The sequence below is a fragment of the Habropoda laboriosa genome, unplaced genomic scaffold (genome assembly GCF_001263275.1).
Source record: "Habropoda laboriosa isolate 0110345459 unplaced genomic scaffold, ASM126327v1 scaffold33, whole genome shotgun sequence".
In the NCBI taxonomy this organism is placed as follows: domain Eukaryota; kingdom Metazoa; phylum Arthropoda; class Insecta; order Hymenoptera; family Apidae; genus Habropoda; species Habropoda laboriosa.
The window spans coordinates 422,366-436,304 of NW_017100187.1; the positions used below are offsets into that span (position 1 = coordinate 422,366).

At 42.0% G+C, this 13,939-nt stretch overlaps 1 protein-coding gene across 1 annotated transcript in view; it reads left to right on the plus strand.

The window, feature by feature from the left end:
* The first annotated feature begins 389 nt into the window (after positions 1-389).
* LOC108579588 (protein gooseberry-like) overlaps positions 390-13,939 on the plus strand; it is a 16,615-nt gene continuing 3,065 nt past the window's right edge. The window contains exons 1-3 of the mRNA XM_017943162.1: positions 390-450; positions 5,175-5,313; positions 5,403-5,692. Coding sequence (XP_017798651.1) covers positions 390-450; positions 5,175-5,313; positions 5,403-5,692 — 490 coding nt within the window. The remainder of the gene's footprint in view (positions 451-5,174; positions 5,314-5,402; positions 5,693-13,939) is intronic.

Here is a 13,939-nt window from a genome sequence, read left to right on the forward strand (position 1 = left end):
ATCGTAGAGAGGTTGGATCGTGTGCAGAACTTCTCGTCCTGATCGACGCGGTGGAAACAGTGATAACAGAGACTACACCAAAGTGACAGTTGCGCAGTTTTTCCCTGGGGGAAGAAAATTCGAAGGGATAGAGAGGATTCACTGTGGAATACACCGTGTGTCGTTCGTCGATTCGTCGTACTCGAACTGTTCGTCAGAGACTGGTCTGGCAGAGAAAAGGGGAATAGTGATATATTGTACATAGCTCCCGTGATATTGGAGGGTTTCTTTCTCCTCTTTTGGAATTTTCGTCGTTGGTGAAGCTGCTGAACTGGCAGGAACAGTGGTGTGAAAAGAGAGCTTTTGTGGCGTTTTGTGAGAGGAAGACTGGTGGCGCGGCCCGCGCTGAGATGACGGTGACCACTAACTTCTCGATGATGCGACCTTGCTTCACTGGATACCCCTTTCAAGGTAAGAGCTTCATCTGTCTTCCAGCATTTTTATTAACTACACTCCTGTGCAAGGAAGAGGAAACTATTTTACATCTTAGCGTAGGCAATTGAAAGAGTTAGGGATGAATTTTGACACTGCAATTCAGGGAGAATCCACGAGTTAGAAGACCTTTGAAGAAACAGTTGTCAAAGTTAGAAATTTCGAGAAAAATTGGTAAAGAACAAAATATCGGAGAACAGTGTATCATTTGTTACGAACGACACGGTAGCAAATCTAACGTGTCAAGTAATTATCGCACTTTTACCTGAGCGAACCAGGAGAAAAGTGCGATAAGTGTGGAAAGTCGGTTGCTGCAGCTGTTAGAAAGTAAAAAAAGAAGAAAGAAAAGATGCGGCGGAAGAGCAGATTCGTATTAGCATTGTGCAATCTTCCGTCGAGCCTTATTCGAGGATCGAACTTTTACAACTGGCCCGGTGGCAGAGAAGTCTTGGCAGATTTCGATATCCTGAGAGATCTTAAACGGGGCATTGATATATAACCTTACCTGGCCCGAGAACACCGGAACATTACCATTAATGACCGTCATAAATAATGAAATATATTTTTCGAGGGGCTTTTGCCGTCGCTCTCCAATCCTGCGTACTCGCTTTTCGACTTTGCACGCCTCCGGCCACTGAAAAAATCTCCCGATTGTCTGACCATTCTCGAACGATACCCGAACGTTTAGCACCGAAAATTGCAGTTTCAAGTCGTGTTTGATCATCCTTGATCGAATCTTTCCGTTGAAATTATGAATTAATTTAGCTAGGATTAGCACAGAAGTTTGGTAAATTTGTTAAAAAGTTGAATTTAAAGTCGAAGCTCTTCTGCTCTTTGCGCACGAATTTTCAATACAATCTTGTTTTCCACGCAGAAAGAGAGGAGTTCAAATTTCTGTCCGCGGTATGTAAGATAATTAGAAAGTTGTTTAAGATCGACCAGAGGTTTCTTCCCAGTTGCTATTCGAGAAATCGAAAATGGACCGTGTAATTGTCAAACTTGTTCAGCATTGTCGGCCTTCTGCCCGGAAAATCGAGGGCTTCACGAGCGGCTCTCCTCTCGGAAATAGACTTTCCGTCCCTCGTTTATGGCCTCGTAAATTTCACAATTCCTCCGTGTTGCAGTCCGCCTCTAATTTAACTGCCTGATAATAAAATCAAGCCTGAAAAAAGGCACCTCCGATTAATTCCTCCTTAATCATGTTCACCTAACGAGGCACGAAAAAAAACAACAAAATCACAAACTAGATGCATCTTCGGAAGAAGCGACAATTTTCTGCAAATTGCAATTGTCGAGCGATAGATTCGGTAGCTGTGTTTAATTCAATCGATCACACACGCAGACAAACATATTTCACGTGTAGATAACAATTGAATTTCTCAGTGGCAGACGTGCAATACCGATTCCAAATGAAGCCGTGTTGTTAATGCTGCATTCTTGTTTTGTTGTTTATACACGCTTAAACAGACACACACGCAGAATCCACCTGCGATCATTTGTCACTGTCCAGGATTACGCATTGGTCGCGCAGCGTTTAATTGCATGCAACAATTATTCACCGAATTCTATCCTCGGCTAGTATGCAAAATGGTAGCGTTTAACACTGCTCGAACACGTGTAATTAAATATTCCTGGAAGATTGATAATGTTGCGGATGCGTTTTCGCAATTACGCGTCCGTTTGCATCGACGATCGTTAATTACTTTACGAGAGAATGTTGAAACGAGCCGCGGCGCGCGAGCCGTGAGAAGTAAAAGCCTACGAGAGCCTACACTCCGTTGCGATTAATACCTAGGAAGTTTAGCTTCCTTTATTGAAAATTAATTGCTGCGACGATTTCAACGGAATCGAACGCGCCGTTCGTTCTCATCGCAGCTCCTTCGAGAGTTTTTCTCGATTTCTCTTCTCGTTTCACGGCTCGAAACTATAGCAACGAGATTTCGCAATTATTAACGAGAATACGGTGGAATCCGAGGCTGAAATTGCAAGTTGTGATTGGGGAAATTTAGAGGATCTCAACGAGAGATTTTACTGGAGTAAAAAGTGCTCCTCATTTGTGCCGGAGAACTCGAGAGAACGTTTACCAAGTTTTCTAAAAATCGTTCTTAGAGATTACGCGCTGAATTCTCGAGAAATTGCGTAATAATCGTGGCTACGATTAAAAGTAGATCACACACGTGTGAATTTTCACTTCTTTTTTTTTGTTATTTGATAACAGTTAGAATTCACTTAAAGGTATAGAGATACAGGTGAAATCGATCCAATTAGCGAAATAATTAACAGCAAGCAGTTTTTTCATCCCTCTTCGAACTCGCGACGGTTCTCCACGGAAAAACCGCCGTTCCGTTCCACGTTTTTCGACCGTCGAGCGCACTCCGCGGCGCATAAGAGAGAACTTACGCAACCGATTCTGCGCAATCGAAACCGTCGCTCTTTCGCCGTTTCTTTTTTCGTTTTTTTTTTCTTCTCTCCCAGTTTCCAGGCATTTTTCCTTCCTCGATCGTCCGTTCGTTACGTGAACGTCGCCGATTCCGTCAGTTCTTCCCTCGTCAAGGTGACGCGATTCTCCGAGGATACGACACACCGCACCGTGGGAAACACGGGCAAATTTCTAATCAGCAACATTGTTAAACGGTGTGTTTTTTTTTTCGTCGCCGGTTTTCCGCATGGAAGGATTGCGGTTTGCACACCAGCGATATCGCACCCCGAAAAACCCGCGAATTTCTAGCGCGACGGAAAAAATCGAAAGCGAGGAAAATCGAGCGTTTCGTTTCTCGACAACGAGTGGCCTCCGCTTCTAAACGCGACCCCCTTTTGTTTCACCGTGTTCTCTTTCTTTTTTTTTTTTCGAATTTCACAGAGGATAACTGTCTGTGATTTGGAATTTCGAGAGGTTTGTTTTAGTTGGAATCCCGGGGAACGTGGAAATCGATGGAATTCGTAGACGTGGAGAACGTTTTATTGGAAAAAATTTGAAATTGGAGAAAAAGTCATTGGTAATGCGAATGGAAGAAAAATGTAATTACACTGGAAGTGTCTACTGAAGCGTGTGAAGATTTTTTCAAATCTGGTGGATAATTGCGAAGTGAGTGGATCTTGGGATATTAAGCGAGCGACAACAAGAATGATAAATTCTGGTTTTTCTCGAGCGATGTGCGTCTCGCATCGGCGATCGTCATTGCCCACCTAGTTTTTCCTCTCGTTACTGTGTCAGAAAAATGACTCACCCGCCCGATTCGATCGCGATCGATCCGCCGTTGCCGTAATATTCGCCGCTGCTTTAGACGTGGGTGCTCGAAAGAAACAAAGAGTATGTTACGTTCGAATTAACAGGCGTGTTTTTAGCTTTCGATTCAAGGCTCCCGAGGACAGGGAAAAATTGTTCGCCTGTTGAAAGTAGATCTAGGTCTGAGCTGGGTGAAGTTTACTTTAACGGTGGGAAAATTGATCGTTTTCCGGATGAGTGACGGTGGAAAATTGAGGTTTGGAGAGTGTCGAGACACCTGGAGGACATTTTGACGGGGAAAGGGGTACTTTGGTGGGAGAATTTTGAATTGGGAGACTGAGAAATTAGGAAACTAAGATATTTGCGAATTAAGACATTTGGGAATTAAGAAATTTGGAAACTAAGAAATTTGGGATCTAAGAAATTTGGGATCTAAGAAATTTGGGATCTAAGAAATTTGGGATTTAAGAAATTTGGGATCTAAGAAATTTGGGATCTAAGAAATTTGGGATCTAAGAAATTTGGGATCTAAGAAATTTGGGAACTAAAAAACTTGGGTATTAAGAAATTTGGAAGCTAAGAAATCTGGAAATTTCATAAGATCGACCATCTCCGCCACGAACACTTGGCAAAGAAGAGGCCGAAGAATCTCTCCATTTACAAAATTCAGAGAGCCAGTGAAAAACGAATCTCGGTATCTCCCGAAGACAGGAAGATTTCGAGAGACCAATTTTTCTCAGAGATGAGTTCGAAGCCACAGGTTAATGCTGTTTCCAACGAGAAGAAATCGCAATGCAAATAGTTGCTTCCGATCGCGATCGTGCAGCGTAGATTACAGAGAACCAGACAAATTATACGCTATCAGCGTTGTGCGTCGTAAACCCCTTAGATTCATTGGTCTTATCGTTATTTATGGGATTATTGTACGCGCGCCAGCCTACTGTAACTCCTTCTTCCATCGGTTTCCTCTCTTCTTTTCTGCCTCCTCGCGCTCATTCCCCTTTCGTCCTGTTTCCTCCTCGTCGAACACGCAGGAAATACCGCGAGGTGAAGGTGGAACGATAGATACACACATCCACGAGTTTCTCTTTATTCTACACCGAGTATAACTGTTCTCTCGCCTGATTCTCTCAACGCAAGAATTCGATCGGAGAATCCTGCCCGACAGGAAGCACAATTGTAACAGAAAAATTGACACTAGGTGTTCATTTTTCTATAACACTTTCTTCCCAACTCTTTGCAGCACTTTTAAATAAACCCAGACTAGTTGTGAAACATACAGGAAACAGTTCACGCTGTTATTTTTTACAAACGTAGGCTTCAATCCAACGAGTAGCTTAGAATCGTTTCTTCGGCAAAAATTAATTTGTGCCTTTGGAGAAAGAATTGCAAGTTTTCGCAGAACTCTGAAGCGAAAGTGTAGTCAACAGTGAATACTTGATCATTCTCCTAATTTTCTAAACGTTCTTTGTCGCAGATTTGGGATCGATACCAGGTCAGGGACGCGTCAATCAGCTCGGCGGTGTTTTCATAAATGGACGACCGCTGCCGAATCATATTCGTCTGAAAATCGTCGAGATGGCTGCTGCCGGTGTCAGACCGTGCGTCATTTCCAGGTAAAAGTAGTAACAACGATAAGAAAATCTTGAAAAAAATCACTCGATCGACGAATTAACTCCAGTTTCGTAATTTTTATTTGAAACAGACAATTGAGGGTGTCTCACGGATGCGTCTCGAAGATTCTGAACCGGTACCAAGAGACCGGAAGTATTAGGCCGGGTGTGATCGGTGGCAGCAAGCCTAGAGTAGCCACGCCGGAAGTCGAGGCGAGGATCGAAGAGTACAAACGCGACAATCCGGGTATTTTCTCGTGGGAAATACGAGACAGGTTGATCAAAGAGGGGATCTGCGACAGAACAAGTGCTCCCAGTGTCTCCGCGATCTCCAGGCTGCTCAGAGGTCGTGATCCTGAAGATGAGGCTAAGCTTGGCGACGGTGAGTCCTTATTTCAACGAATTTCACGTGTTTTTCTTTCTTCGTTCGATCGAAAATTGTGGTGCAAATTGGCGATTTCCTATTAACACATTCGACACGGTGGACGCCATTTCGCGTTGCCGTTTCTTTCGCGTGGCTCGTTTCGTTAATATCTGTTTTGCACGTTAATGAGGCTGAAGCATTGTTCCCTGTCCTTCGAATTATTTTCAGTTACATTTTTGATATCTGTATTTTGATCTGTTCCACATTATTCGATGGATACCTGCTCTTATACACACTTAATATTAAATACTCAAACTATGCATTTTGTACGATGTATTATGCGCAGATGATAAGATTTATCGTGGGAATTGATTGAATCGCGAGGATTGCTGTTAAGCAATTATCAATTACAAGAGTAACGCAGTGTCCCAGAATAAATTTTGTCAAAAGTTTCGAGTTGGAAGTGCGCAAGTTTTCTTAGATTGCGAGCTGGGTAGAGTAATTTTTTACGAGTAAAATTGCATACTAAGGTCGGTGTCAAGCAATTATTAACACTCTGCTATACATGTCATAGCTTCGTTCAAGTCTCGTTTATATTAAAACTAAGTGAATTAACGGAAGAAATGAAAATAAACAATTTCATAAAGATTTCGAAGTTTCTCTTCTGAAAAGAAAATTTTGGATTTTCGAAAGTTTCACTGCAAAGGTGAGAAGTGAAAGAAACGCTCGGAAGGCAGAGGGTTAATTACAAGAGTAGCACAGTGTCTGAGAATTTATTGAATCGATTTTGTCAAAGTTTCCAGTTTGAAGTGCGCAAGTTTTCTGAGATTGCAAGCTGGGTAGAGTAATTTTTGACGAGTAGAATTGCGTATTAATATCGGTGTTAAGCAATTACAAGAGTAACACAGTGCTTCAGAATTTATTGGATAAATTTTGTCAAAGTTTCGAGTTGGAAGTGCGCAAGTTTTCTTAGATTGCAAGCTGGGTGGAATAATTTTTAAGGAGTAAAATTGCATATTAACACGGTCTGTTCCTCTCCGATCGGCCTGACAAAAACTCCCTCGATCGAGAGCACACCCCGGTCTCCCGGTGTCTCTTCCCAGCCGGCCTGACCAAGATTGATGATCCAGCTGAATCAGTGAATTAGCCTCTCGCAAATATTCCCGTAACAGCGCCACCGTGGAAAATTAGATTATAACAACATCGGCTCATAATTTGGTCCTCGGGGCTCTCTCGTTATGCGAGGCCTCTCAAAATTGAATCGGCCGGCCCTTTTTGCATTCCCTAATTCTCTTCGCAAATAACACCTTATTCCTCGTGTTTATCGAAATACTTGCCAGCCGAATATACAGCCTGGAATTTTTCAGAAAATCCTCTCGGTGAAATTTTCGAAAATCAATTGTTTATTTAACGCTGGACGTAAGAGTTTCAGGGAAATAATCTTTTAGCGTACCAAAATGTTACTTGTTAAGGAAATATATCGAAATTTATTTTTTACAAGTTTATTTTTCGCAGTTTTGATTTTTCTCCGCTGTTTCTATCTACAGAATTTTTTATTTCCTGAGTAGTATTTAGAAACTGAGGTAATTTAGTTTGTTAAGAAAATATATCGACATTTACTTTTCACAAGCCTAAGCTTCAATTATTTCTCGCAATTTTGATTTCTCTCTTCTGTTTCTTTCTTGAGAATTTTTAATTCCGTGAGTAATACTTGGAAACTGAGGCAATTTGGTTATTTGCTAAGAAAATACATGGAAATTTACTTTTCACAAGCCTAAGCTTCAATTATTTTCCGCAATTTCGATTTTTCATTTACCGTTTCTTTCCGGAGAATTGTAATACCTGGCAGCTGAGGCAATTTGCCCGCAAAGCGGAACGCGATTTCAGCTCGGCCGAGAATCAAGTGGTCGCGTGCGTCGCACGGCAGAATTTTATCGCGCGTGTATCGTTTTATCAAATTTTCACGCCGCGTTTCACCGATCGTGGGCGAAGAATTCGCGGTTGTACCAGGTTTGAGGGGTTAAACGAAGAAAAACAAAGTGTCCGCGATAAAAGCGACCATTAAGGTAACAGCTTCCTGCGGAGAATGTAACATTCGAACTCGAGGGAAAATTACCGCGCAGGAAATTACGAAGGGGATCAAAAGCGGAGCTTAGCAATGTAGTTCGCAGTTAATTCGCGCTCCAACCTGAAACTTTCTTACCGGGACTCTTTAATCATCGCGGAGGATTCGAAAAACTGTTTCTTAGTTGCCGTGCAAAACCGTTTTTCTACGTTTCATATTTTTCCCCCTCCTCAATTTCCGAGATGAAACCTTCGAGAATCCTTCTACGGGAACCCGAATTGAATCTCGAAGACCTGACACCTTTCACAGAAAAAACAGCAGAGTTTCGAAGGGAAGAAAACAATTTTTCAGTTACCGCAGTAATTCTTGCGGATGCATAATCCACATCGGATCGATAGAATTACCAATTTCCGGAATGAACACCCAACCTCCCCACTCCGCAACACCCAAAATTATTTATCAACACGAAGAGATCCTTGATTTCCTGACCCAGAGAGGCCAACCTGCCCCTTTAATAAAGCCATAAATTAAAATCCTCGCTTCCTTCAATTCCCCTCGATGCACGCACGCGCACACAGCCTGTAGAGTGTATCTTTTTAGAAAAGCAAAGGAACATTTAAAAAATTCTAATAACCACGACCCACTTCCTTAATAATACACATAAGTGCACAGACATAGAGAAGCTAATTCAGCTTTTACATCTAATTCGACATTATAAGAGCGCGTAGAAAGTGGCGCAAAACACTATGTAATAGCGGTGAACGGTTTGAGAAATAGGAAGATCGCGATGGAACATAGTGTGTCGAAGAGTGAAGGATACATGTTAGCGTCGACACGCCCCATCAGCTGGTAGCCTGCTCGGTTAAGAGACCACCAAGGATCCGTGCAGGATCTCGAAACGGTGAATGAATAAATTAAATGGTCGCGCATTAATCAGCCCCGCGTTTCTCGATCTTCGAAATTACCGGTTCTCGTGAGCCGCCGCGAACAGTCGGTAGCGAAGCGCGGCTCTGTAATTTCCTCGCCGCCCGGTACATGCCCACGTGCACGTCCGAAACGTTCGATAGGCGGTATCGGAGCGGGTGCGCACACGAAAGGCACACGGGTTGAACGCGCTCTCTGCTAACTCCTTCGCCTTCTTTTTCCATTTCTTCCTCTCCCTCCCACTGTGCCTCTCTTCTCTTCTCTTCTTTTGCTTTCGCGGCGCGGTGAAATTTTTCACCGCCGATCGAACGAGCCCTATGGCTCGGGTAATTGAAATTTGATAAGCGCAATCGAGTTCAGGTTGGAGATTTGAACGAGGGACGAGTGGGTGATTTATTGGTTGGAGGTTTTGGTAGCTTGGGATTTTCGTGGAATTTCAGGGGTGAGTGAAGCGAAGAAGTTTAATTGGGAGTGGTGGAATTGAGGGAAATTGGATAGAGGGGGAAACAGCTGGAAGATTTATTGAGAATTTCGAGGTTTGGAAGTACCGAGTTGCAGAATTCCATTCAATTTTTCAAAATTTCTTCAATTTCATTAAATGACCCATGAAGAGGATACCAAGTAAAGGTGAAGAATATTACCTACTTAGAGTTGAAAGAAATTAAACGGAGGGGGAAAAACTTACAAGTTGTGGTTAGAAGATTTTTGAAATTAGAAAATTTGGAAGCAGTGAGTTGTAGGATTAGATGGAGAATTTCGTAAAATGGTCCATGAAGATGGATTCTACTTCGTCTATTAATAAAGAAACTTTCAACAATTGTGTTCTATATAGTTTCATTTGAAAATTTGGAATACTTGTTTCCGTTCAAGAGAATATCTTCCATCTTTTCAAATTTCTTTAATTTCGTAAAATGGTCTGTGAAGTGGATACCGAGTTAAGGTGAGAAATATTAATTAGAACTGAGAGAAATTGAACGGAGGGGGAAAAGCTTGGAAGCAGTGAGTTGCAAAATTCGATTAAGAGCCTTGAATAGGACGAACATGTCTACCAAGATTTATTTAAGAACAATTTCAAATTAATTCTCCTTCGTCTAATAATAAAGAAACTTTCGACAATTGTATTCTTTGCTGTATTTAAAATAACAAATATCGAGAATTCTCACGGTTTTTCGGGGGTGTTATTCCGGCAAGACAAATGAAAGTTGTAGTATCGACGGTGGTCCATCGTTGGGGTCACTCGAAAATGTTGGTCGGCGAAGATGAAAGAGCAAAACGAGAAGAAACTGCTCGTAGATTTGTAAGTCGATCAGCCCGATGGTCGGGTGCCCTTTCAAAACAAAAAGAGGAGGGCAAAAACAACGTGTTACCACGGAGGGGGTGAGAAACCTAAAAAGGCGCCGACCGTTCAACTTGTCAAACTACTGTGAAAATACAGTTCTTCGTTTTTCCTTTTGATTCACCGGTAGAAACAAGCTTTAACATGCTCCACGCCGTCGAATTCAATTCGTTTTCGAATTCCTCCAAGAAGCACCTTCAATTTCTTTTAAATTCGCCTCCAGAAAAAGAAAAAGAAATTCCTAGGATTTCGTTTAATTTTCGAAAGATTGATCGTGTATTTTCTGCACCTTTTTGCTTTCGTTAAAAAACAGAGAGAGAGAGAGAGAGAGAGAAACAGAGTGTATGTCTTCTTGGTCCACGTTGTGGAATCGTGTCGAAGAGCAAAACCAGCAATCTCTCAACCCCCTTGCGGTAATGGAGGGTTCGAAAGTTTGGTAATTACTAGCCGCTCGCGACCGCTTAGTCTCATGAAAGATGTAATTTCTGTAGTGATTTTGCAAATTCACCACGTTCGATTTCTACTTTTAAATGAAAACAGCCTGCTGAATGGGAATGTGCTCTACACGAACTCTCGCAAGGGAGTCCAGATATTTCGGAGTCCTTGTTTTCGTTGCAGAATTTTTTGCACAAAGTTCAAAAAGATTTCTCCGTCCTATTGTACAATTACACGCAACGTCGGTGGACGAGAATTCCTCAAATTCTCAATATTACAATTCAAATTTCTATACTTCCTAGGTAAAACAATTCCATCGAAGATCAAAATTCCACTGTGCAATTGCACCGAAATTCTTCCAATCTGTAATCTAACAATTCCCAGGAATTTCCGAAATTTTAACATTCTGTACGTGAAACAATTCCGAAGAAATTACACTTGGAAGATAAACATTCTCTAGTTTATAAATTCTATTGTACAATTCCACTGAAATTTCCGAAATTTTAACATTCTGTACGTAAATCAATTCCAAAGAAATTACACTTCCAAGATAAAAATTCCCTCGTTTACAAATTATACTGTGAAATTCCACCGAAATCCTTCCAATCCGCAATCTTGCAATTCCCAGGAATTTCCGAAATTTCCCCGTTCTCTACGTAAATCAATTCCAAAGAAATTACACTTCCAAGATAAAAATTCCCCGGTTTACAAATTCTACTGTGAAATTCCACCGATATTCTTCAAATCCGCAATCTTGCAATTCCCAGGAATTTCCGAAATTTCCCCGTTCCCTACGTAAATCAATTCCACAGAAATTACGCATCGAACATAAATATTCTCCTATGCAATTGCACTCAAATTCCTCAAATCCTTTTCACATACAAAGCAATTCCAAAAAAGTCACACTCCACAGAAAAGAAACTCCTACTTTCCACTCTCCCCTCAAAATTACGCAATTTCGGTGTTGAAAATCCTCCATGGAATTTCCAGAAAATCCCGCAACGATCGTTCCGCCGATCAAAGGGACCATCTCTCTCTCTCTCTCCCTCCTCGCTCCTCCTCTATAAGACAATAATAGGAGTAAAAAGGAAAGGGTGTAGAGTGGCGCGCGGAAGCCCGCGGAACTGTAGAAACGAGCCGCCTTGAAGATGGCAAGAAAGGAAAAAGGGGGGAAGAAGCGGTCCGTCCGGGAATAGAGTCCGTGGCGAATGGGCATGAACGCGGGGCGTCCCGGCGTCAGGCGTCGTCGGCCGATTAGTCGCGGCCCGTGTAAAGCCAGTCGACAATTTCAAGACGCGTTCGCCGGAAGAAACGCAGCCTCCTCGTTCCTTTTTACCAACCGTGTCATCCGTCTCTGCTGTTTCGCGGCCCCGCGATGATGAATCTACGATAATCTAAAAATGCGACCGACCTTCGTTTTTTTCACCCCGCACACACAGAAATTGTCCAGAGTTCTGTCTTGCCAGGAATTCATTTTTTCTTCTCCTTTATCTTCTCTCGTAGTAGGTAACCCTTCGGATAGATAGGAGCGCGGGAAAGTGTGTGCACGCGCGTGTGTGTGTGTGTGAGCACCGTTGAAATTAGAAAAATCCAAGAGAAAATTGCAGTAAAATTCTTTCCTCGATTTCATTGTTATCACGGTGACTTGAAGCACCGCGCGGTGAGAGATCCACAGGTGTGTCCAAGGTTTCCCAACGCAAATTCAGCAAAGCTTAAACGTTTCAACGGACGCAACTAAGAGAAAATGCGATAAATTTCCTGGCGTGCGGTAGAATTTTACTAATTAATTCAGGCGTGTCGCTACGTAAAAGGAGGCTAAACGTCGTGGATCCAAAGGGCCAGGAGACGTTGGTCGGGTGATTGATTCGCGTCGAGAAAATGGGAAGTCACCGGGTGTACAGACTGTGCAGAAGGAAGTAAAATAATTCTATTCGAAAAGATGCAGACAGCCAGCAGAAAGATTCATCTTACACCAGCTTTTTTTGTCCCTGGCCTGTGGCAATTTGTCTCGTAAAAAGTTAATAGAATTGAAGTGAAAGTAAATGTCGAGTAATAAAATCGGCATTAGACAATAGAATTTAACACAATTTAATCACCGCTGCCTTTTTCTCTGCTTGTTTCTTTTTAAATTACGATATACAGTCATATTTAAAGTTTACCTGTCAAAGTGTAAAAATTCTGTGTGTGTGTGTGTGTTTGCGGTAAGGTCAGAATATACGGTGTGTCGAAGGCAGAACACTCGTATCCTTGTTATCAGTGCTCGTTCGACGATCGAAGGGAAAGGATCTCGGAACTTGTTTTTCTACTGTCATCAGTCATCAGTCATCACTCGTCACTTTTCTTGCGGTTATCCGATGTCCTTGCGGTAAATCGTGCTTTTTGCGTCTCACTCGTGCTCGCAGTCTATTTAATTCTTGAACCGATGTTGATCATTTCTGAACTTGCGGCGCATCGTCGGCGTTTCGTTAAACGCTTCAATCCTCCAATTACGCTTCTTCTCGCGGAACGATTAAACGTGACATCCTTCGCGAATGATCAAGATCGAGCAGATCGTATTCTTTGATAATTCGGAACTCTTAGAAATTCAAAAAAAAAAGAATTGGTATGTTTCCCATGAAGTGAAGGAAAATAAATTTAGAATTTGTATGGAGAAACGTTGGCTAATCGTTCTGTCTTTAATTACACCAATAAGCATTAAATAGAAAAAATATAAAAGAGGGCACTGAATATGGAAAGAAAGAAATTTAAGTGTCGGTGTAACTTCAGATTTGTAAAACTCTAGCCGACCCTTTGCACTCGGAGGTGATTTTGCTGTAGGAAAGATTCGAAATTTTTTCAAACCAACGTAGAAATAAACTGTTTCACTACGGTGAACTTTACGGAGGCCCGTAGATCTGCTCTCGGTCTTGATTAATTATGTACCAAGTGAGAATTATTTAACGTCGCTTCTCGGTCGGCCGCTCGATTGCAAAGGGTTAATGATATTTGTACCATGTGGTAATTTTAGTTAACAGTGACGTAGGTAATTAACACGTATTACAGAAGGAAAGGGACAAAAATTTGACGCATTTTCACGCTTTTAGCGCAATCACAGGAGGCGCGTAACCCTTCGACAGTTTATCCCTTGTGAGGCCCGGGCAGAGCGTGAAATTTCCAACTGTTTAACTCGAGAGAGACTCTTAGAAAGTTAGAAATGGACGACATATTGTTATCACAACTGTCGCGTATGTATTCCGTGTTTTGAAAAGATACGCGCATTTTTTTCACCGCAATTCATAATTTTATTAGACTCTGAAACGGATCACACACTGTTAAAAGGATACGCGTAAAATCTAAACCTGTTCCACCGTAATTCGTAATTTTATTAGACTCTCGAAGGGTTGAAGCAAATGTAGAAGATGTTGGAAAAATTGCAGTTTGCGGTACATTTCTGTCGATTTTGCGGCGGGAACGAGGAAATATGTACAGGGTGTCGTGTAAGTCGACCGAGAAACGAAAGGACCGG